This window comes from Argopecten irradians, chromosome 2, assembly GCF_041381155.1.
Source record: "Argopecten irradians isolate NY chromosome 2, Ai_NY, whole genome shotgun sequence".
Lineage (NCBI taxonomy): Eukaryota > Metazoa > Mollusca > Bivalvia > Pectinida > Pectinidae > Argopecten > Argopecten irradians.
In genome coordinates, this window is record NC_091135.1 from 31,216,852 (window position 1) to 31,242,371 (window position 25,520).

At 34.4% G+C, this 25,520-nt stretch overlaps 1 protein-coding gene across 9 annotated transcripts in view; it reads left to right on the forward strand.

Moving 5' to 3' along the window:
- The window catches only part of LOC138315131 (kinesin-like protein KIF28), a 64,856-nt gene that overhangs the window by 17,603 nt on the left and 21,733 nt on the right, over nt 1-25,520 (forward strand). For 5 of the 9 annotated variants that reach the window (XM_069255911.1, XM_069255906.1, XM_069255912.1 and 2 more), the window contains exons 5-23: nt 2,995-3,017; nt 3,651-3,775; nt 8,326-8,404; nt 9,195-9,261; nt 9,476-9,662; nt 10,031-10,183; nt 10,619-10,817; nt 11,166-11,316; nt 11,656-11,731; nt 12,124-12,230; nt 12,729-13,077; nt 13,667-13,813; nt 14,174-14,333; nt 16,336-16,359; nt 18,358-18,445; nt 18,603-18,896; nt 19,117-19,398; nt 21,260-21,424; nt 21,850-21,978. In XM_069255911.1, coding sequence (XP_069112012.1) covers nt 2,995-3,017; nt 3,651-3,775; nt 8,326-8,404; nt 9,195-9,261; nt 9,476-9,662; nt 10,031-10,183; nt 10,619-10,817; nt 11,166-11,316; nt 11,656-11,731; nt 12,124-12,230; nt 12,729-13,077; nt 13,667-13,813; nt 14,174-14,333; nt 16,336-16,359; nt 18,358-18,445; nt 18,603-18,896; nt 19,117-19,398; nt 21,260-21,424; nt 21,850-21,978 — 2,805 coding nt within the window. Of the gene's footprint in view, nt 1-2,994; nt 3,018-3,650; nt 3,776-8,325; nt 8,405-9,194; nt 9,262-9,475; nt 9,663-10,030; nt 10,184-10,618; nt 10,818-11,165; nt 11,317-11,655; nt 11,732-12,123; nt 12,231-12,728; nt 13,078-13,666; nt 13,814-14,173; nt 14,334-16,335; nt 16,360-18,357; nt 18,446-18,602; nt 18,897-19,116; nt 19,399-21,259; nt 21,425-21,849; nt 21,979-23,721; nt 23,803-25,520 lie in introns of all 9 variants that reach the window. The other 4 variants (XM_069255907.1, XM_069255904.1, XM_069255910.1 and 1 more) reach the window with 2 other exon arrangements.

Below are 25,520 nucleotides of genomic sequence, written 5' to 3' on the forward strand. Positions count from 1 at the left end.
TACCATCAGGATCTAGTTGCAAGAGACCTGATCATGAAACAAAGAAGGACTTATAGCTTAGGCTTATTTGTCAGTCAAATAGGGTGTGAGGTATAAGACTATAGTTGTTAGGGGGTGAGTTTATGGCTAGTCTATAGCCATAGTGCACATCATTAATTTTGTCAACAATTGACTAATCTATATTACTGATAGGAATTCAGCATCCTAAACTACTGCGACCTCCACACCCCCTAAATACTGTTAATCATATGCAGAAGTGAGAATCAACTCCCTAATGTCTTTAATAGCTTTAAGGAGCTTTAAATTTGCTATGCTTGGTCACTATACGCTAATACTAGCCGATTTTGTTTACCATAACTGCATGGTAACATTGAACTTTGAACTTGCGTATGAAAATGTTCTGTGCAACGTAAAAGGACTACTTTTTTTAAAAAGAAACACATGGCTTTGTTTACATTTTGACGCAACATTACGTATATATTGTTGTTTTTCATAGGATTTGGGAAGAATGTAAACAAAATAATACATGTTTTATATTTATATATGATTCAAACAATTTTTAAATTAACAATTTTATAAAGAAACGGAAAAATATCCCGACCGGGGCGACGTGCTTTCATTTTTGTTAAAAATGATGAGTGTCAAATGTAAACATTACCTCTGTGCCTATGTTCGTCCTACGATCGAGTCTTTGAGGTAGACGGGCGTGAGACCCTCTGAAAGAGGTCAGTTATAAACATATCCTCTTGTCTTTGTTCTTTGAGAATTTAATCATGTGTATTATAAAACATGCACCGCTAATAATCCACGTGTTGACAGTTACGCGTCACCACAAATACATTGTATCCATCTAATACAAGTGAATTTGTTTCATCTATCGATGGCGATATGAGCGTAGATTATATAATCACATGGCTCCCAAGGATGTAATATCGTCAAGTCAGACGACATCTCAAACACATTGAGCTACTTGAAAATCGGTGTTTTGACAACTCCAGTGTGTAAGCGTGCGTCAGCTTCGCCTCGCTGCACAATAACGGTCTCCGAGTACACACATGTGACCGTGTACAAATTCTTTATGTTATTACGCTATATATATTAACTTTTAGCAAAATTGAATATATATTTAAAGTTCTGATCTGATTAAATCAAATTATCTCTGAAATTGACTTTGTTTGTCATGTTTATTTTACAATAAAATATTGAACTTTTTGTCGTCGCGGATGAATAATTCTACCTTATGTGAAGAGTCATCATTCGCTGTTCAATTGAGTAAGCTCCTCCCACTTTTGACCGACTTTTATTGAATAATTACGTCACATTCAAATGACGATTTTATTGCATAAAATATAAATGAAAAAAGTAATGTGAGTGTAAATATAGGGATTGGATTTCGCTTTTATGTTAACCATGCTTGTATGGAGCAATTCCTCTAAGAATATATTCAATATGGGGCGCTAACGCGCCCCATAGAATATATTCTGAGAGGAATTGCTCCATATAGGGATTGGATTTCGTTTTTATGTTAACCATGCTTGTATGGAGCAATTCCTCTAAGAATATATTCTATGGGGCGCGTTAGCGCCCCATATTGAATATATTCTTAGAGGAATTGCTCCATACAAGCATGGTTAACATAAAAACAAAATCCAATCCCTATATTTACACTCACACTACTTTTTATTTATATTTTATGCAAAAAAATCGTCATTTGAAAGTGACGTAATTATTCAATACAAGTCGGTCAAAAGTGGGAGGAGCTTACTCATTTGAACAGCGAATGGTGACGCTTCACGTAAGGTAGAATTATTCTTCCGCGACGACAAAAAAGTTCAATATTTTAGTGTAAAATAAACATGACAAACAAAGTAAATTTCAGAGATAATTTTATTTAATCAGATCAGAACTTTAAATATATATTCAATTTTGCTAAAAGTTAATATATAGCGTAATAACATAAAGAATTTGTACACGGCCACATGTGTGAACTCGGTGACCGTTATTGTGCAGCCAGGCGAAGCTGACGCACGCTTACACACTTTAGTTTGCCGAAGTTGGCAAAACACCGATTTTCAAGTAGCTCAATGTGTTTGAGATGTCGTCTGACTTGACGGTATTACATCCTTGGGAGCCATGTGATTATATAATCTACGCTTAGATCCATATCGCCATCGATAGATGAAACAAATTCACTTGTGTTCGATGGATACAATGTATTTGTGGTGACGCGGAACTGTCAACACGTGGATTATTAGCGGTGCATGTTTTATAATACACATGATTAAATACTCAAAGAACAAAGACAAGAGGATATGTTTATAACTGACCTCTATCAGAGGGTCTCTCACCCGTCCACCCATAAGGCTCGATCTTAGGACGAACATAGGCACAGAGGTAATGTTTACATTTGACACCCATCATTTTTAACAAAAATGAAAGCACGTCGCCCCGGTCGGGATATTTTTCCGTTTCTTTATACAATTGTTAATTTAAAAATTGTTTGAATCATATATAAATATAAAACATGTATATATTGTTTACATTTTTCCAAAATTTCTATGAAAAACAACAATATACACGTAATGTTGCGTCAAAATGTAAACAAAGCCATGTGTTTCTTTTTTAAAAAAGTAGTCCTTTTACGTTGCACAGAACATTTCCTTACGCAAGTTCAAAGTTCAATGTTACCATGCAGTTATGGTAAACAAAATCGGCTAGTATTAGCGTATAGTGACCAAGCCTAGCAAGTGTAAATATACAAGCATGGTTAACATAAAAACGAAATCCAATCCCTATAACATAAACAAATCCATATGCAGAAGTGAGAATCAACTCCCTAATGTCTTTAATAGCTTTAAGGAGCTTTAAATTAACATTAAAAAAAAAGTCATTATATGTTATCTTCCAATACTTCAGTTTGAAGAAGATTGTTAATCATATACTTTTTATTTGTTTGTTTTCATTACCTGCTGCTGCTGATGCTTTTCCATGCAGTTTTCGTTCGATTATTCTTATTGGTAAGTAAAAAGTAAACTGGTAATGGAATGTGTTTAATCAACTATAAGGAGTCATGTAAAAAAAAAATAAAATGATACCTTTATTGGGACCATAGTATGAATTTATAAGTAAAAAGCATAAAATTGAGATTGTCAATCAAATAATCACTATAAAAGTAATTTAATTTTCAGCGGAAATTTTATGTTTAGCATTGGTCTTTTTGCACCAGAATTTTTTGTGTTAAAAATGTGATGGCAGTAATTGCATTTTCTGTGTGGCCTTGATATGGCACGGTTGGAAATTGCCAAATTCGTTTTTGCTCTTTATGACTGTAACTGGTTTATAATTGATTTTCTGCTACTCGAGTGCCATAATATTGATCCCTTGAAGGTTCCTTGTTTTATAATGATGTAGTATAATCATAATTTAGTGCTTATTTTCACAAAAGAAATTTGAATGAAACAAAAGCATGACATTAAAGCTAATGTTTATTAGAAATTAATTCCATATCAATCAGATGTTGACCTTGATTAATGTGGATCTGAAATTGAAATTTTAAAAAAAAAAAATTTTCAGCTTTAAGGTTCAGTGATTTATTTTTTGTCTAGTGCTCTTCTTTATAATCAATATAAAGTTTATATCTTTCTACACAGGTCCCATGATGGAATGGTCGAGTCAGCAGAAGGCCTATTTGAGCCGACACCTGGATCTAACTATGCCAGTCAACGTAAAGTGTTTGAAGATCTTGGTCAGGGTGTACTTGATAATGCATTTGAAGGTAGGTTGATTACCTTAGAATTAGCCAAAGTTGAATTAGTGTGATTGCCTTTGGTTAAACTTCCTATGTTCAACTCTTTATGTTATTTGTACCAAGAATAGGAAGAACCATTTTAAGTAAAACCGATGGTTGGAGAGCGATTTCATCTCTTTGGTACACACAAATTTTTCTCAACTTTATATTTTAATATATATCTGGGAGCCTACCTATTTATTAAATGGCTATCAGGAATTTGCATCATTATTGAAAAAAAATTGGTTTTTCCTTTCAAACAGGCTTTAATAAACCCTCCCTAATAAAAAGATGATTTACTGTTTCAGTTTTCAATTATCCTGCATTGAACTTTGTATACATGAAGATGAAGTTTGCAGTATGTTATTGTTGGCTGTGAGCGGTTTACAATTGTAGGATGTGGTTAAGAGATATTAGGTAGATAGAATAGGCCTTTAATATTGAGAAACATACTGTGTAAATGGACTTATTGTGTAAGCCTAAACAATGTACCGTTATTGTGGCCAGCTAGAGGTTATCAGAATTAAATCTCAGGTAGATGTATTTGTATGGTGCCATTGTGCTTTTTATATAAGAATTGAAGGGATATTGTAAACATGATTGGTCTGACACGCCCTACGACATGTACTCCTTTACAACTTTATATAACGACTTACCAAGTGCACGTAAACCGCTGTTCAGTTTCAGTCAATAACACTATGTAATGAAAGTTGTTTATTGTAATAAAATTGTTAAGTTTATTTAGCATGATTCTTTAAATCTTTATGAACTATGGAATGTGTAACAGCAACAAATAACTGCATTGTATCCTCTGCGGTTTCCAACAGGGGGCCCTGCTACCTCTATACAGATTGATGCTCTAACCAACTAATACATGTATACAAGTTCAGACCTATAGTGCTGCCGCGGCGGAGTGGCTAAGGTGTTCTAAAGCCACAATGGCAGAGTGGACAAGGCATTCCAAAGCTGTGTGGCTGAGTGGCTAAGGTGTTCTAAGGCCGTGGTGGCAGGTGGCTTAGGTGTTTAACATAATACTGTTCACTTGCCCTTCATCTCAGAGTTGCAAATTCAAAACCCATGTAGTAAGGCAGCTAGTTGCCAGGCACTAATTGTAGGTCAGTGGTTTTTCTTGGTGTTCTCTGGCTTTTCTCAACCTCCTACACTTAAATGATTCCAACTATTCACAGAGCATAAGATATACCTAAACAATCTGGAAGGTGTGGATCTGCCCAAGTTTGACTTAAATGTATTGATGAACTAGATATGTCAATTCATTCATACTTTCACATTACATTTCAATCAATGAAAGTGTTTCTTTACACTGCCATTTGAAGCTTATATACCTGCCAGGGGCATTGTGATATATTAGGTCAAATGAGGTTGTCCTAAGGATTTATATAATGCTATAAATCAGAAAGAAAGGATTTCTTATATTGATATTTTCAAGGTCACAAATTTACCTCTTATCTTGATTTAAAATTTAGACTGTATTACCATTAAAACCTCTACAGTCATGCTGGCACACTTTGTATATCCAAATATATAGGAATTTACAGATTAAATCCTATATTTCAATAGCTACTGGTATTAATCTGATTACTTTTATCATGACATATTAGCCTTAACCCATATCTAACTTCCTACTATCAAACAGTGAAATCCTTAAATTCATAGCAATACAGGCCCTTGGTACCTCTGTTGGAATCAATGTTACATTATGTTTTTGTTCACAATCGTATAAATTATCTCCATATTGGATCTTTAGAAAATAAAATAATAAGACAGCCTCCTTATGGATTAACACTTGTATATTTGTTTATGCCTGCCAAAGTAGATTTTATTGCGGTAAATAGCATAGCATATATTTAACGATGCCAGCCGAAACCTGGCACTTTCCATTGATTTTATCGGATAGTGTGTATATTATATTTACCTGCAGCCATGGTAAAGGACAGCCTATATACTGCTATCGTCGTTGTTTGAATTAAATATTCACTGGTCCCTAGTCAACCGTGAATTATAGCTGAACAGGAATTATAATATTTCTATTGATATAAATAATGCATCAAGGACAAGGCTTTTTGGAAAATTATTGTTTCCTCATAGTCTTGAATGACAGTTTTTAAACATTTGTTTTACATTGTATGTGTGTATTATGGAAATATCTTCTGACTTTCTGCCACTAGTCTTCCACTTCTGAGTAGATATTGAAACCTACCCATACATTGGGATGGGCAGTTGTCTTAAGTACTATTTAAAACTACTTAAAAACAATATAAACTGTTTTAATCTGCAAACACATTTGATTAGACAGTCTCTATGAATGGCTCCACTAGTAATATGGCAATTTTTGTGTCATATTCAGATAAGTCTGTGTAAGAAGGAAAACGGGATGGGGGTTTCTTATTGGATCCAGTATTGTTTTGATAATTATAACAAGAGATGCAGTGATAAAACTGTTGTTCCAGCAGCATCACAATTTATCATATTTCTCTCTCATGAATACTTTCATCGTGTTTACTGTTTAACAGTAAAAACAAAGTAACTTGATTAAACTGTTCTCTTGGTGTTGTGTTTCTATAATCAAAGAATAATTGATCCATTGAAATAATCAGAACTAGATTGATTAACTACTACTGGATCGGGTAGACATGACTTTGATGTTGAGTGGATGTATATAGCTGTTAGTCTGGTGTAATTTATATATAGTACTGACGTCCGGGAGCCGACACAGTTGACGTGATATTGATGTCCTCATGGCTGTGTCACACGCAGGTCATGTGATATATGTATAAGCCCTACTCTTCCTTCATGTCTATATAATTCATAGGAATCAGGATATCAAGACTAATCAATATGGAAATAGTCACGACTGTGTCCTGGTAATTCAATAAACTTGTATTTGCTATATAAATTACTGTTTCATTTCTGAAATCATGCCTTGTCGGAGTGCTTTATTAGATAAATTATATTGTGGTTCTATTATGATTATTTCCACTGATTATGAAAATCTTACAAAAAGGCAACAGGCTTCCTGTCAATCAGTTGATCAGGTTGAATTTCTATTGATAATATGATTATAAAAAATCCTACCAATAGAATTAATTATAGACTGTTTCAGCTAATGAACTGGAAGATTCCAATACCAAACATGTTTCCAATGGTGAATGAGTCTATACAATTAATTGATTGGAAACTGATATAATTTCATGATGATAAAGAATTCATTGACATTACCGTTTTCTGGAACCCTTCTTGTTTCTGAACAAGAATCATTTAGATTTCTAGCTGCTTTAGAATTTTATTTTCAGTAAAATTCAGGAGAGAGACTTTTTTTCGAGGGTGATTATGATATATATCTGTTTTGATGTTGCTAGGACAGGTGTGACAATAGATGTGTTTCTCATCAAAGCTTATTGATTAGCTCGGTTTTACCTTGCCTAGTCTAGACATCTGGTCAATAACCTCACATTGGAACGCTATCTGGTCTGGTCTAACTAATGTGAGCTGATGTTGTTTGCAGCACACCCTAGAGTTATAAGGATACCATCATAACATAGTAGGCTTATGTCAGTGGTCCATATAATTTATATTGACTGATAGGTGGCCATATTTGATATTAACAATTGAAGTATATGATTACTTATTTCTCTAAGTACTTAACTTTTGTCCTCAAACCTCGTTTTATAAGTTTTAAACATGGCTGACTGACTGGTGATGTTCAGTTTTAAGAACTAAATTTATATTCACTGTTTCTTTCTCTAGTTTCCTATGAAGATAATAATTAAGACTTTATAGCTGTATGGGTCTCCTTTTGGAAAGTTTCAAAGATACATGTACATGGTAATTTTTTTTTTGGTTGCTATTGGTAAATATTCAATTTCAATTCTTAAACAAATGTGGCTGACATTATCAGAACACATAAATTAAGACTTTTGAGATTTGCTACCTCTATAATGAGATCATGATTAGTTTCTTCAGGTAATGATGTGGTTTTGAAGAAACAGAGAAAGAAGGGGAAAAAACCCCAGTGTTTCATTAAACTGATATTTCAATGGTAAGAGTCCGATGGGATCATCAATGTGTTATCATTCTATATGTCTGACAGTAGTGAGTTTGAGGATCAGAATTGTGAAATTATATACATGTAATCTGTTTTCAGCTAGTTAAAAACTGTTCCTCATGTTATTTTTCCAGGTTACAACTGTTCTCTATTTTATGTTTCCAGGTTACAACTGTTCTCTATTTTATGTTTCCGGGTTACAACTGTTCCCTTTGTTATGTTTCCAGGTTACATCTGTTCCCTATTTCATGTTTCCGGGTCACAACTGTTCCCTATTTTATGTTTCCAGGTTACAACTGTTCCCTATGTTATGTTTCCAGGTTACAGCTGTTCCCTATTTTATATTTCCAGGTTACAACTGTTCCCTATTTTATATTTCCAGGTTACAACTGTTCCCTATGTTATGTATCTAGGTTACAGCTGTTCCCTATTTTATGTTTCCAGGTTACAACTGTTCCCTATTTTATGTTTCCAGGTTACAACTGTTCCCTATTTGCCTATGGACAGACAGGTTCAGGGAAATCCTACTCCATGGTGGGATACGGTGCCAATCGGTAAGGCTAAAATTATTATTGGATAAATTCACCAACATATCACCCGCAAAAGGGTAATTGTTCTATCATTTAAGCTGATGCCATCATTTAATGTCCATTTCTCTGCCTTATATCAGCATTTGCAAAATACAAGCTATGTTACATTGTCAAGAACAATTCCATCATTAGTCATAAGGGATTCCATAATAATTTAGGGTATCATGGAGTTGTTCTTCAAGTGTACAATGAATGAAAATGACCTTTATATTAGTATTCTTTTGAAAGAGACATCAAAAAGTATAGGAAGCTAATTTGTACACAATATTTCAATAGAACTTGTGGGTAGCAATGAGCTTTTGTCATCGCAAAGACATGCCTGAATAGAATTTAAACAGCTTGCTTCTTTTGGTTGTAACATACACTGTATATACAATATATATGCATCAGACAATGTTAACTCAATTTATTTCCATGTGTGATATTATAATGTCTTTTTCACAGGCAAACAGAAATCAGGGAGAATTCAAAGATTACCAGGAATTTAAAGCATATGCATCAGTTCTTTTAGTGTCATTATAAAAAATCATTAGATTTATTGAAACCATTTGACAACATCTTACCTAAACAGTGTTTTGCATGAATTGCAACACATGTCGTCCTTATCATCAGACAAGATTTTGAAACAGCAGTCTGACTGAGTTTTTAAAAGTGTGGCCCTTTCATACAAGATTATCTGAGGCCTCTAACAATGGTTCCCATTAAACTTATCCTAGATAATCCCTGATATATTTGTGGTTTTTTGTTCTTTCAGGGGGATTGTACCCATTACCTGTGATGAATTATTTAAAACCATGTCTACAAATACAGATACAAATAAGGTAAGTGATGAAAGTCCATTGGTTGATAATCTTCTAATCATATTTTACTAAATTTCACTTGGTATGCCGAAACAACTAAACCAATCTTGCCATATCAATGATATTCATACATGTCTTCACTGAATCTAGTTTTGAATACCACACCTGTTGAAATTTAGATGACGATTTCTTGTTGGAAATAGTTATAACTTTTTTTGTTGTTTTTGTGTTGTAGAGATTTGAGGTGACCTTTTCTATGTTGGAGATCTACAATGAACAGGTACGAGATCTCTTGTCTCGTGAAAACCCAAAGGGGGGGCTTCAGGTCCGCCAAAATCCCAAACTAGGCTTGTTCTATGTGGAGAACCTTAAGAAAGTTCCAGTTGGCAGCTATGTTGAAATTGAAAAGAGAATGGATCAAGGTTTGTGTTGGAATTCCATTTTAGTTTATTTTATTAATATATCTGTATAACAGTATCATTATGAAAGTCTATAAAGATTTGAGATATTGGATACTGACTGTCATCTTTCAGAATTCCAACAGATACAGTGTAAGCCAAATAACCAAGTAATAAGTTTTCAAAAGCTTTATAGTTTCAATTTATTTTCTTCCAAGAAATAGTTATGAAAAGCAATTGAAAATCAAAAGTAAATTTGTTTATCCATGGACTCTGGTGATGTTATTAAGATTTTTCTGGGGTTGCTATCATATTCCTTTGATCATTGAGTTTTCGTTCTATTCACTGTTACTGAAGTGCCAAAGGTTAATTTAAGTTTGTTGTTTTATCAGGAACGGCCAATCGTACAGTGGCCTCGACAAACATGAACGCCACAAGTAGTCGGGCTCACACCGTTGTCTCTATAACCTTCGATCAGATCATCAAGAGTGATTCGGGCTCAGAGACAAAGAAGAGCAGTGTAATGAATCTTGTGGATTTAGCTGGTAAGTCGTGTAGAGGTAGCCAATACTGAATAGATAAACGTTTGTTGTATAGAATTGTTTGTTGTTTTTGTAGTTGCTAACTGACCACAAATGTAAAAAGAATGATATAAATTTCTACCTTGATAAAGGTGTTTTAACATTTTAAGAGAGAAAACAAAGTGTTTTGAGAATTCCAAAGTCCAATGGGTATATGTACTTAGTTGAGTTTTAAATAGAAAGGCTGCTATAGACAAACTTCTGTGTTTATAAACAGCTCTAGTTTGAACTTTTGGTGGTGAGTCTGAAATCTGGGCTACATTTGAAGAAAGGTAAGCAGTCAAAAACTACATCCTAATTGTAAACTTTTGTATTTCGACTATAAAATTATGTATAGGAGGTTCTATCTGATGATGGCTCTGACTAGATTTTCTGAAATGTATATTTTGTCCCTCTCAGGTTCTGAGCGAGCCGACAGTACGGGGGCGACTGGAGACAGATTGAAGGAAGGTGCTAACATTAACAAGTCCTTGTCAGCGCTGGGTAACGTCATATCAGCATTAGCAGACCTGTCCACTGGATCAAAGAAGAAAATTGTCGTCCCCTACAGAGATTCTGTACTGACAAAACTACTACAGAATGCTTTGGGAGGTAACAGGTGAGATTTCCACTGCTAAAATCATGACATTAAGTGTGGTTAATTTTTTAAAAGAACTAAGAGACATTAAGTGTGGTTAATTTTTTAAAAGAACTAGAGAAATGGATCTGATATGTTGTGCTATAAGCCCACTTAACCATAGATGTTAGAAGTAATATATCATTGGAATTTAGCTGCACCCTCCAAATGATCAGTTAACCAATGATGTTGTAACACAAATAAATGTTTCTTTTGTGTATTACATGAGAGTATAGCCATTTATTGGATTGCATGGGTTATAATTTACTCATCAAGGTCCACGTTATTTGAATACTGATTAGAACTAAACATTTCGATGTTGATTTACAGTAAAACCATTATGATAGCTGCATTATCACCGGCTGACATCAACTATGACGAGACCTTGTCAACACTACGGTATGCTGACAGAGCCAAGAAAATCAAGAACAAAGCCGTCATCAATGAGAACCCCATGGACAAACTGATCAGAGAACTTAAGGTAGGGGTTCACTTGGTAGCCATCAAGTGAATAAGACAAAACGAGTCATGTAATACATTGACCAGCTGTAAAAATCTACTGGGTTAATTGTCTATGGTTCAATGTGGATGTCACCGTAGACACTCTATTATTTGATGAGTATGATGTCATTGTTTTGGTTACCAATATCAGAATTAACTTACAATATCAATTGTTTACAGTTAGTAGTTTGGCACTATCTTAGAGAGACCACCACCAATATATACTGCAGGCCCCCAAAACACATCATTCCCAAATCACCTTGATAATGAGACTTCATCGTGTGGTTTTTAAAGAAATCTGATATTTTGCTGATTACAGGAGGAGAATGACAGGTTAAAAAAGGCCATGGAGTCCGGTGGGATGATTGAAGGATCGGCAGGAATGAGTCCAGAAGGTGTGTTCAATTCTTCCATCATCTTCTTTTGTGTTGATGTTTCGTAGTTGTCTCTGTAAACACAAGCTGAGGACAATACTGTACTGATGTTTATATTTTAGTTAATACCTCTAAAGATCTTAATGCTATACATGCTTCATGTCTATACATTTCTTATGGAAAGTTATATATCTTTTAATGTACACATTCAAATTTGGATATCACCACTTATGAGTCACCATTTCACTTGAAACTTAAAATTGATATCACTGCTTCTGTCTGGCTTCAAATTGCACAGCCAGGGAGCATGGAAATTGAAATCAGCAAGTGAAGAACCTTTAGAGAAACAGCAATAATAAACTGAAGTAAAGCTACGATAATATGATAAACCTGAATACCGTATTTTCCTATAGAGTTGGAGCGAATGAAGAAGGAAATGGAAGAAGAAATCCGTGCCCAGCTGATGGCCAACCAGGCAATGTTATCAGAAAACGACTCCAAAGAAGACTGGGATGCCAAGGTCATACATGTTTAAAATATTAAGTCTTTAGAGGCTAAATCTAAACAAAAAAAAAACCAAAGAACACAAAACAACTTCTTTGTGTGACAAAAAAAAACAAAAAAAAACCCACCTAACTGTCCTAGAGTAATGATGCATGGACCAAACTTTTTTTTTTTCAAAGTATGATGTTAAAAATTATTTAATATTAATATCATATTAGTTTTGAAATTAATGAGTTGTTGGTCTTTTGTTCCTTTCCATTGGAAGTTTAGACATTTTTTGTTATCTTTGTGAAATCACATCTAGGTAATGAAAGATTTTAATGCTGAGCATCACTAATGAGCCCTAGCCCAAACTAAGGTGTATTTGTATAATGCTTTGTTTACTCTATTTTATGACATTGTTGACAGTATATAGATCCATAGTATTATAAGATGAATGGTGTCTGTCGTAGTCATGGAAATATACATGTCTTTTGGGCCTCTTAATATTGTTGGTTTTCTTTTTCCTAAACAGTTGAGGGCTGCTCAGTCAGAGACAGATGAACTTAAGGGTGTTGGATCACAAGACAAGAGAAGATCTAAAGACCCCTACCTTATCAACCTTAACGAGGATCCTATGCTGTCTGGTGTCATCTGTCACTTCCTCGACGCAGACAAAACAACGGTGGGGCGCAAGGATGCACAGCCCCTACCCAATGTGTGCCTTAGTGGTCTTAGTATTCAGAAACTACATGCAATCCTTACCAATAAAAACGGCAACATAGAGATATCACCTGCTCCTGGGAGTGCGTCTAAAACAAAGGTCAATGGGTTGCCCCTCACTGACACCAAGGTTCTCTCACACAAAGACAGGATTCTGTTTGGTAAGCATGGCAACCAGAAACTTTTCTATCAGTTGAGATCGTTTGTTATACGTTTTGATCTTGCACTTATGTGTACTTTAACTAAATTATAATTTTGTTAAAAAAAAGCAATTGCTAGAAAGTTTTGCAGCTACCAGTATGATAATAAAACCCTGATCCAGATGAAACAAGGGCAAAGTTATAGATTTGTATATTAACTCAGTGCAAGGAAAATGGTTTCCTCCAGGGGCAAATTTAAGACACTTTTACAATGACTATAGGAATAATGAACAAGTTGTTTCTCACAACACAAAAGGAAATTAAATATTTCTTGTTGAAGACTTGACAGAGCTAGACCATAACTTTTATTTCCTCCAGGGGCAAATTTAAGACACTTTTACAATGACTATAGGAATAATGAACAAGTTGTTTCTCACAACACAAAAGGAAATTAAATATTTCTTGTTGAAGACTTGACAGAGCTAGACCATAACTTTTATCAACTGCATCTGTGGAACCAGAGTTTTATGTTTGAAAAAGTATTTATAGCTGTGCATACTTAATCAGGAATTTTGTGACCTTTATATATACTAAAATGTTCTGATTTCAGGTTCTAACCACATGTATGTGTTAATGAACCCAAAGAGGACAGATACTGCTGATAAAAGCTTGCCCAACATCATTGACTGGGACTTTGCTCAGAAGGAAATTGCTGAAATCAAAGGATTTGCTACCCACTCACTAGGATTAACCAAAGGTAGGCTACCATCTTTTAGAACTGTACTTACTAAAGGAAGATTTTTATAATAGATTATGTCGTTGTTTTCTTTTATTTTATTCCAGTGATCGTAACATCTTGAGATATGAATAATCTTGGTGTTTTTAAAATGCTGTGATTCAAATATTCATAATTAACATAAAGCAATATAGTAAATGAATGATAGTGTGCAACTTGAACTCGTCATTTCATCAAAAGCTGCAATTTTAATTAATGCTGGAAAAGAAATTTACTGTCTATGTACAAACCTAAAAGATAAATGGAAAGCTTACTAAGCAGATAGTCCAACTGAGGTTTCTCAAAGTCTGTAACTATGTTGCATGTCAAATTCTGTTACAGATCAAATGATTGCTCAGGAACAAGTGTTGGAGATGTTGCCGATGGTGTCAGAAGTAAACGCGGTGTCAGAGGAGCTGGACAAACGGAAATCATTTGAGGTTGTGTTGATATCAGCAGCGGCTCAGGAGGGAGTGGATGTTAGCTCCAACAACGGAACAAGGTACCTCTCTCTCCTCAAATCATAGTCAGTAGGGTGTATCATAAAATCATAGTCAGTCGGGTGTATCCTCAAAATCATAGTCAGTCAAGTGTATCCTCAAATCATAGTCAGTCAGGTGTATCCTCAAATCATAGTCAGTCGGGTGTATCCTCAAATCATAGTCAGTCGAGTGTATCCTCAAATCATAGTCAGTTGAGTGTATCCTCAAATCATAGTCAGTCAGGTGTATCCTCAAATCATAGTCAGTCGGGTGTATCCTCAAATCATAGTCAGTTGAGTGTATCCTCAAATCATTGTCAGTCAGGCATATCCTCAAATCATAATTAATCAAGTGTATCATAAAAACACAGAAATTTGGGTGTATAGTTTGTATTAATAGTAACAATGAATTTGATTATTCATTTTATTCTTGATTTATTGCCATTCATAGAGGATCCGACAAAATCACTCAAGAAATCATGTTCCTATGATCTCGATACTCTGTATTTCAATTTGAATAAACTAATCAAAATTTTGGGAAGAACTGGTTTTTTTTTACAATTTTTTAAGATCAGCTGAAATAACGATGACAAAACAGTTCTGGGAGATTGTCTCATATTGTGGTATGAATGTTTCAGTTGGATACCAAGGCAAGTTTGGTAACATGACAGGATGTGTTGAAACATAACTGTTTGTGTTATATAGCTGGATTGTGTTGGTCATTCTCAGACCATGGGAGATAATTAAATATTTTTCTTAATTGGGGAAAAATGATCTCTCTAAATTGGAAAACCATTATAAAAAAGGCCAACAGAAGTATGTTTTCCAACAAAAGGAAGTAACTTAAAATGTTTTTAAAGTTAACAAAATGGTCTGAAGAATTCTACAATATTTCTGAGAATGTTTACAATAATAAATATCTGTATGATCACCAACATAAATCCAGTTGTATACTTGTTTTTGTCAGTACGTCTCACAATAGTATTGTAACATACCACTCGTCATCACGATATGTGGTACATTGTATTTGTAATTTACAGGAGTGTGATTGCAATTTAATATAAATACAATAAAACACCCAGTAAATTACACTGCGTTTCTTGGGTACCTTGGATTTCAAGAACTGTTTGTGCCACAAATGCTGTAACTAACTGCTGGTCAACAGCTGAGGCAGACTACCTAATATCTCTTTCATTGTACAACAATGAAGCTGGGAAGACTTTAAGGCCTGGACTTTGGAGTTGGAGTTTTATTGTAAAATGATTAACTTAACAATATTTATATAGATGTCTGTGATCACAGTGTCAAATGTTTGAAATAACTTCACTGACTATATTGTGTAACACCACAACACAAAGTAATATGTTATATGTGGGGATGTGTTGAAAAGATTGTTTTTACTTTGTATGTATGGCAACACTGACCACTACTAAGATCTTATTTTCAAAGATAAAATAATAAGTTTAAAAGCATCAGAAATATGTCAAGCAATTAGTAAACACCAGACAAACATGCTTGTATTATGACTGTTTATAAATGAGTGATTTTTGTTAATTCATTCTAACATGTACTAGCATTGAAGTGCAATAAATACCCAATAAATATAGTCTGCATAAAATGACCATTATATATGTAAAAATATATATCAATCTTCATTAGTCCTTGATTTAATTGTAAGAAATATGTTATATTGTCAATTAGTATCACCTATGTTCTTTGAATGCCTCTCAAATATTATTTTTTACAACAAAATAAACTTGAAAAATAGCTATATTTTATTAATATATAGGTATATAGGCAAACCTCGGGTTTTACCACATTTTATGACCCCTGAGGTGGAATACCCCTATCCTCCATGTATCCATATGAAAGAATCTTATATTCATTGGCTACAATTTTTTATATTCTGTAAGATTTTGGTTTTGATTTTTTAACCTGTGAATGATTGTCAAAGGTTTATCTATTTTACACTATAAGGTGTACGTATTAAAATTGAATTGAAATAACTGAATCTTAATTACAGATATGAAGAAGGCACAGCGGTGAGGTAAAGTCTATCATTGTTAGACTCATGTTGCAATAGAAACCTATTGTTTATTTTGTTAGTTTGTGGAAATCTGACTTGTACAAAGTTCATGGTTTGTTTATTATTTTTGCACATAGATTAAGTGAAGGGAAATATGTATATATCTATTGTCTTCAGCTTGACATACCATCAAAATACAGGCCATCGAACACCACTAGGACTTTTTTTTAATTGCGCCATTTTACCTTTATGATATAAAAGTGATTGATCATAAAGGTGATTGTTTTAGCTATTGCTTTCCGTGCTGATAAGTAAATTCCAATCTCTTTAGTGTCAAATGTAATTTTATGTAAATTATGGTAAAAGGTTTAAACATGAACTCATATTCATATGACAGAATATGAAAACAATGTCAAATTCATATGCATTTGTAATTGATTTAATTCATCAATAGTAGTTTGAAAGTTTACTGTTTTTTGGTTGATGTTTTTATTCAAATTACTCTGTGCAATATTTTATCTTTAATAAGACTTAATAAATAAAAGAATTCACATTTGAATGGTTGTTGTTTAGCTAGCCTGTATAGATCAGCAAATGCCCTACTTGCCTACCAAAAATATGTTTTACATTTTGGTTTAAGTTTAAAATGATAATGTGCAAAAGTAATAAATAAGTCAGACTTTGAGCCAACATTGGTAAATATATGTGGATTTTTGTAGTAGTCAGCTACATGTTAGATGTGATTTCCTTTGACAGCTAATGTTGCTTTTTTTAAAGAAGGAAGTAAGAATTGGCAACACTGTGATGGGCTTGACATGCTCTGAGGATTGTGAGGCCGATTTCAACAAGGAAATCTTGTGTTGTTCACAAATGGACATGGATGGAATTAAAATCAGTTTTATCATGCTGCCTTAGTGATCTTTTCAGAGTAAAACTGAATTCTCAATAGCAGTGCGCTTAGTTTCATCTTAAATCAAAATTTGGTTTTCATTGTCTCTTTTCTTTGTATTTTTTTATTTCACTTCAAAATATTGAAAATTGGACAGCTACATATACCCACTTTGTCTTACTCTCACTTTGTTTTTGTCTAGCTGTGTGTGCTAGCTTAGGTCTATTTTTATGATTTCCTGAAAAGAAATAATTTGTTTAATATCAATATTTAACAACAACTATCAACAGCGAATTTCATTCCACACAAATAAAATAGGCTAAAGTCTTTAAAGTACTTCTTGTCAATACTTGGTATTTATTAAGAGACCTAAAGACCTGATATTGGACCTGGGATAATGGGCTACCATAATTTTAAGGTCTTAGAGGTCAAACATGTAGATGAAAATCTTCAGACAACTTCTCAGTAAGATAAAAGTCTACAGTATTCAGAAAGTTGACCTGTAGCATGCTGGAATAAGCACTTTAAATGTTCACTTTAATGACTTTGATCTACTATATAAAATATATAAGAATCTGACAATTTCATCAAAAGAGTTCTTCAGTATACAATGTCTCTATTGTTAATCTAGGAAAAGAAGAACACTTTAAGCCCATTTGGTGTTTTGTATTTTATCCATTGTTTTCTATGACTGTGTGCTTCTTCTATGTGTTGAATTGTATGTATTAATCGTCAGATGACTTTTAAGGCCCATTGGGCCTTTTGTTCAAACTGGTTACTCAAACACTGTAGATTTTATATCATATAAGTGTGAGTTAAAAGTTAAACATTTGGTTCATTTGGTAAAAAATCTAAAGTTTGAAAGGGAACAACCAATCGGAAATCTCCAGTTTGACGGCTTTCGACCCTTGACAGTATGATGTTGCCAACCACAAAATGAGGTTTATACGATATACATATATTGTACAGTGTTTGGCTCCATGTCTTAGATTATCTTTATTGTTTAATTAGCCTTGACTCAGTTGAATTAAAAAATCAAACTGATGCATGATTTACAAGTTGTTAAAAGAATGTGATCAGACTTAGGCTGTGAATGTAGTTCTTACTTCAAGTTTTCCTTCTGCTTGCAGAGTGATGGTGAAAATGACCAACTTGCTCAATGGCAACACATGGCTATGGCAGCGTGGTAAATTCCTTAATAGACGTTATCTCATACAGGTAAGTAAATATATAAAAACCTGTATTCAAATTAGCTAAAATGTCCAGCTATATTCCTTTCAGTGGTATTGAGTAAGGGCCAGTGTCAAACTGACTGACTTTGAGTGATGTCCATTGATTGACTTTGAGTGATGTCCTCTTCTGTCTGTTTGGGTAGGATCTCTACCAACGATTCCTTGATGGGGACGATCTGTCCAAATTGTCCAAGGAGGATGATCCATTCTGGGAGCCTCCAGAGGAAGTTCTCATTGGTACTGCCAATGTCTTTCTTCAGTCGCTGTCATATGCCCTGGACTTTGATGACCAGCTCATGATCACGGACTACAAGGGACAGGAAGAGGGCACTTTGACCGTTACCGTGGCACCATGTGATGACAAAGGCAGACCTTTAGATGAGGAATTCTTCGTTGAAGATCCTAGTGAACTGCTCGGCAAACCTTTCTATTACAAGGTAGCAAACAATTCCTCAGTCATTGTTCTGTCTAGAGGTACCTATCGCTGTTGATTAATTAAGAAATAAAATAAAGCATAAGTGATAATAATCAGGATAGTTTTAAAAATAGGTTATTTCGTTAATAACTCTTGATTATGTCTTACTATATATGAGGAGACCTGATGCCATCAGAAAAGATTTCACTGACAACCCCTACAACTTTTACTTCTTTTTACAGGTGTTAGTGAGAGAAGCTGAAATTAACAAAAGCAGATTTTCAAGAGGAATACGTGTTCAATTCACATTACCTTTTGTAAACAAAAAGGAGCCAGAAGTGGTACAAACGCCTGTTATTAAAAACACTTTAAGTCCTGCTTTTAACTTCTCAAAGGTTTTGACAATTAGCAAAGTACAGAAGAAACATTTGGAATTCTTTGATAATGGCTGTTTAACGTTCTATGTATATGGGGTACAAGAGGATACATTACCTGAACCCAGCCTGTCCAAACTCACAACCAAGGTAAGGTCATAAGGTCAAGGTGCTAACTCACAACCAAGGTAAGGTCATAAGGTCAAGGTGCTAGCTCACAACCAAGGTAAGGTCATAAGGTCAAGGTGCTAACTCACAACCAAGGTAAGGTCATAAGGTCAAGTAGCTGCAATATTGTAGCTCAAAAGACTTTAGACAGAAAATGGTGTCGTCTTTAGAGCTACATTTGGTGCCTATTAATGCGAATGGAGCAAGGAATGATTATGCAAACCATTATTAAAACGATTGTAAGCAGTTTATCATACTTGTTATATACCTTTTACCTACTAGATTATAAAACTGAACTGTATTGAATATGAAAATCTCAGGGACACATTTTTTTTACATATACATATGAAGGTCTTTCTGAAAGGATTTTATGTGATAAGTCTACAAACTGTGATTTTCACGTCTTGTGAGCGGGATGATAAATATTAAAAATTGTAATTATGTTTGTTTTTGACAAAAATTATATATAAATGCATGTATACGCATAAGTATATAAGTATTGAAAATTGTGCCCGAGTGATTCTCTGAGCCACTGTTCTACTAGGACACATAGGCACCATTTCATTCCCGGCCGAAAGGTATAGTAAGCTGGGTGCATATATATTATACCGTCGCGTAATGTCGACAAGGGCGAGCTTGTTGGACCAAGTAAGTGAATGAAAACCAACAACATGATATGAATTGAAAATGGCCGTTTATTATGATAAACGACGAGATATGACATAAACATAAAATGATTCTTTCAATCATTTTTATAAAGCATATAAGCAAACTTAAGATATAGTCCAAGGTGGGGATAAAAAGCGCCCCATCCATAGTTAACGAAAATTCTTACATAAAGTACAGTTATACCTATTAAGTAAAATATGAAAAAGAATCTTGATATGTGTCATGGTCAAAAGCAAGATACAACTTGCAAGGATGCAACTCGATACAAAGACAACATGTGGTCAAACTATAATATTATATTAAAGCTATTCCGTAACGAAACCTTTTAGCCACAGAATTGAGGAAGGTCATGGGGAGGAGGTGGGTGCTTATAAAATATTGAAAAATATCAGAAAAACTGACCTTGATCTGTGTCCATCTGGTGATAAAGTGGCTAATGAAGCTGACACACGCGCACTGGTCAGTAGATAATACTACGCGTGATAAGACCTTGACCCAATTACCTCTTACTTGCCCCTTGACCCTCCTCTCAGAAAAATAGCACAGAATATAACAACATACAAAATATTAATATGAAACACTAATATTTAAAAAAAAAAAAAAAAAACTACTTGCCTGTATAAAATACATTAAAATTGAAATTTTAATTTACCATTATACCGTCGCGTAATGTCGACAAGGGCTAGCTTGTTGGACCAAGTAAGTGAATGAAAACCAACAACATGATATGAATTGAAAATGGCCGTTTATTATGATAAACGACGAGATATGACATAAACATAAAATGATTCTTTCAATCATTTTTATAAAGCATATAAGCAAACTTAAGATATGGTCCAAGGTGGGGATAAAAAGGGCCACAATGTTTATCAGAAACTCCTTATTTACTCATGAGTCACTGATAAACATACCCCACCAAAGCCGACATTGAATATTTGATCTAGTTGATAATATGTATAATTGTATAGAAAAACCTGATGAAAAATTAGGCACAGCAAAAGAAATATTAAAACGACAGTTGAACTTTCTCTGAATGTTCACATCTACTTAATATGTTTTCTATAGACTGCCATGGTAACTATTGAAATTCAGGAATACATACATTACACTACTGCATGGTTTTGCTTCTGTCTGAATTCAATCTTATTTCAAGTATAATGCCTTTTTGATACAGGAATTACGACAGAGGAATAACATGAAGGAGAATGCTGACACTTCAGTACGTAGGAAGACCTTGTTTGGTAATGATGTTGCCTCTGACCAATCTCATCTAAAGGCTGAGGTTGTTTTACTTCAGCGAAAACATGACAGACTTGTACAGAAAGAAAGACGAATACAGGTATTGTGTCTTAAAAATGTCAAAAAAGTACTAACATAACAAGAGGCCCAAAGGGCCTTAACAACTATTATTACAATATATCACAGAACTGAATTACAATATAAGTCCTTTAAAGATTGTAACCTATTTGACACCTGTGACCTTGAATGATAGTCATCGTCATTCATTTGAACAAACTTTGTAGCTCTTCATCCCAGCATGCTACAGACAAATATTGTGTTTGTATTTATAGTCAGATGAGCGTTAAAGCCCATGGGGCCTATTTTTCACCTAGTAATTGTTTTGTAGAGAAGAAAGTTGTTTTAGGATTGACTGTCAAAGCCATTTATTTTAATATCATTTGTAATTGTTGTTATAGCTCTAGACTAAGTAGCTACAGGTCAGGTATCAAATTTCTTATAGGATATAGTTTATGTTATATACAGGAAATATGTAAGGAATGGGAGAAGAAGCAGGAATCAGAACGACAGTTTGATCCTTTCTATAGGGCAGTATCAGCAGCAGCATTTAGCACAGGGACCAGGCTCAAGACACGAGTACAAATGCTCAACCAGGTAAGACTGTCAAATAACCAACCAATCACATACAAATACACACCAGCCAATCATATTTCAATATACAATCCAGCCAATCGCATTCTTATATAAAACAGCCGATCACATTGTTATTCAAAACAGCCAATCAGATATGCAAACTGAATACATAAACCAGCCAATCACATATTAATATACAAACCAGCCAATAACATGCCAATACCATTCTGACGAACTTTGTTTTAAATCTACAAGGTGTATTTGTAATTTTGATATATTACATTGCATTATGATTTTTATTCAATCAAATTTTGCGATCTTGATCGACTTGACTTTGTCTTTTTGTTTTCAGGTTTATTTACTTATAACACAAAATTTGTTATTTATTTTTCTATTTTCTTATCTGACATTTATGAAAATTTGACTATGTGATTGTTGGGTACTTTATTTATGAAAATCTATCAAAATCCTAACAGTTCATATTGCCAATATGAAAAAACTCTTAACATTTACTTTCTTATCATTTCTTTGAATAATCAGATACCGTATATATGAAGATTGATTTTCTCATAGAATTCCCCATCAAAATGTTGGAAAAATGGACCTATGAAATTCGTCATACAGAACGTTGCACAAAGCCTTTTTGTTTTAGTATATGTTCGTATGAAAAGATGTTAATTATTTTTACTATGTGTGATGAATTTATTGTTTAATTAAAAAGTCATGTGGATAAATTCACATACATGTACAATGATGTTAAAAGTGATTTTTCTCCTTATATAACTGGGGTCAGTAAATGACCCCACTCCCAATGCCAAAGCCCCTTATTTTTTCCCCAATTACAATGAAAAAATTCCCAAATCAAACTGCTGAAAAACAAATAAAACTATCTCTCCCTTTGTTGTTTAATCTCAAAACAAATTACCAATTTGTTACAAAAAATTTCTTCCCAAAATACCCTGAAAAATCACTATTGAATAAACCAGAAGAAACTTATATTTCCACATTCTGCATACAATTTCTCATCCTGGATGTAGGCGTTACATCATGGAACTCTTATTAACGTCACCTTTATATCTGTATTAACATGTGCTAACAATTCAACTTTTATTTCAGATTTCTTTAAATCTATGAAGAATCTAATCATGAAGTTTCTAGTAATAAATCTCGTTTTTGTTCACATATAGTCCTGGAGAAATGTGCTGTAGCTGAATTCCTGTGTGACTATTATACTGTTGTTTTTACTGTATGGATAACCATTCAACCCCTCCCAACAACCCCCACCCCCAAAACAAGTTTGATATTTTAGAGTGCTATAGAGTAGGTAATGTGACAGGTAACATACTCTTTTATGGACAGTTAGGGATGCACATCACAAATTAAATATGGTCATTAAGTGTCCTTCTGGTCTGTATCAATGTCAATCCCCTGTACCCATCCACCCAGACCAACACGCATGACTATTGTTAGTTGTGTAAAGCTGTATAACATGTTTGCCATGGTTAAGAATTGTTTTGTTTTGTTTTGATTTTTCAAGATGTCTTGCTGATAGTGTGTCTGTGTAAGAATACAGAACATTGTGCACATGTATGTCCATTTTTTAAGTTTTCTCAAGAACAGTTTGTTATAACAAAATATAAACAGACATGCCTTGAAATGTGTTATCAATGTTTTTTCTTAACAAAGAGCAACAGAGAAACTTAGTGTACATTTGATATATGAGAGTACCATTCCTATTTGAATTTAAATGCTACTTTCTTTCAGATGTTACGGTTACAAAGAGCAGTTCAATTAAAGGATGACAATAGCAACCCCCCACAATTAAACTCCCCTGTTGTGCCCCCAGTAAGGACACTGTCTTTAGATGTTACACATAACTACTCAGCATTAATTATGCATTTTTTTTCTTTTTGTTGCTGTGTGTGAATGCTTCAATTTTCAAATTTTAATGTCCCGAAATTTACCTTCATCAATTGTATTACATTGTGCAGTTTACAAGTAATCTGAAGATATGATTGAACTAGCTTATACAGGCAATTCCCCAATGTCTGAAATGGTTGTACACTGGTCAATTGTGTTGTCAAAGAAGGATTGGTGCTTCTGAGAAACAAGACTTCCTTCTCAGCTTTTTTTAAAGGGTCTGACCTCTCACCGGATGGCGCTCTGTATTACTTTTGAATATAAATTTCCAGCTTTTACTATATATGCCATCTGAGCAGGACAAAATCTGCTTTAACCAGTGCTGTTCAAGCTATGACTGACTACTGAATCATTGCTGTATGAGCTGTGACTGACGACAGTATCTACTGAATCATTGCTGTATGAGCTGTGACTGACGACAGTATATACTGAATCATTGCTGTATGAGCTGTGACTGACGACAGAATATACTGAATCATTTCTGTATGAGCTGTGACTGACGACAGTATCTACTGAATCATTGCTGTATGAGCTGTGACTGACGACAGAATCTACTGAATCATTGCTGTATGAGCTGTGACTGACGACAGTATCTACTAAATCATTGCTGTATGAGCTGTCACTGACAACAGTATCTACTGAATCATTGCTGTATGAGCTGTCACTGACGACAGTATCTACTGAATCATTGCTGTATGAGCTGTGACTGACGACAGTATCTACTAAATCATTGCTGTATGAGCTGTCACTGACAACAGTATCTACTGAATCATTGCTGTATGAGCTGTGACTGACGACAGTATCTACTGAATCATTGCTGTATGAGCTGTGACTGACGACAGTATCTACTGAATCATTGCTGTATGAGCTGTGACTGACTACAACATCTACTGAATCATTGCTGTATGAGCTGTGACTGACTACAGCATCTATTGAATCATTGCGTACGATAGTGTGACTGACTACAGCATCTATGAATCTTTGCTGTATGAGCTGTGACTGACACAGTATATACTGAATCATTGCTGTATGAGCTGTGACTGACGACAGTATCTACTGAATCATTGCTGTATGAGCTGTGACTGACGACAGTATCTACTGAATCATTGCTGTATGAGCTGTGACTGACGACAGTATCTACTGAATCATTGCTGTATGAGCTGTGACTGACGACAGTATCTACTGAATCATTGCTGTATGAGCTGTGACTGACGACAGTATCTACTGAATCATTGCTGTATGAGCTGTGACTGACGACAGTATCTACTGAATCATTGCTGTATGAGCTGTGACTGACGACAGTATCTACTGAATCATTGCTGTATGAGCTGTGACTGACGACAGTATCTACTGAATCATTGCTGTATGAGCTGTGACTGACGACAGTATCTACTGAATCATTGCTGTATGAGCTGTGACTGACGACAGTATCTTCTGAATCATTGCTGTATGAGCTGTGACTGACTACAACATCTATTGAATCATTGCTGTACATGAGCTGTGACTGACTACAGCATCTTTGAATGATTGCTGTATGAGCTGTGACTGACGACAGTATCTACTGAATGATTGCTGTATGAGCTGTGACTGACGACAGTATCTTACTGAATCATTGCTGTATGAGCTGTGACTGACGACAGTAT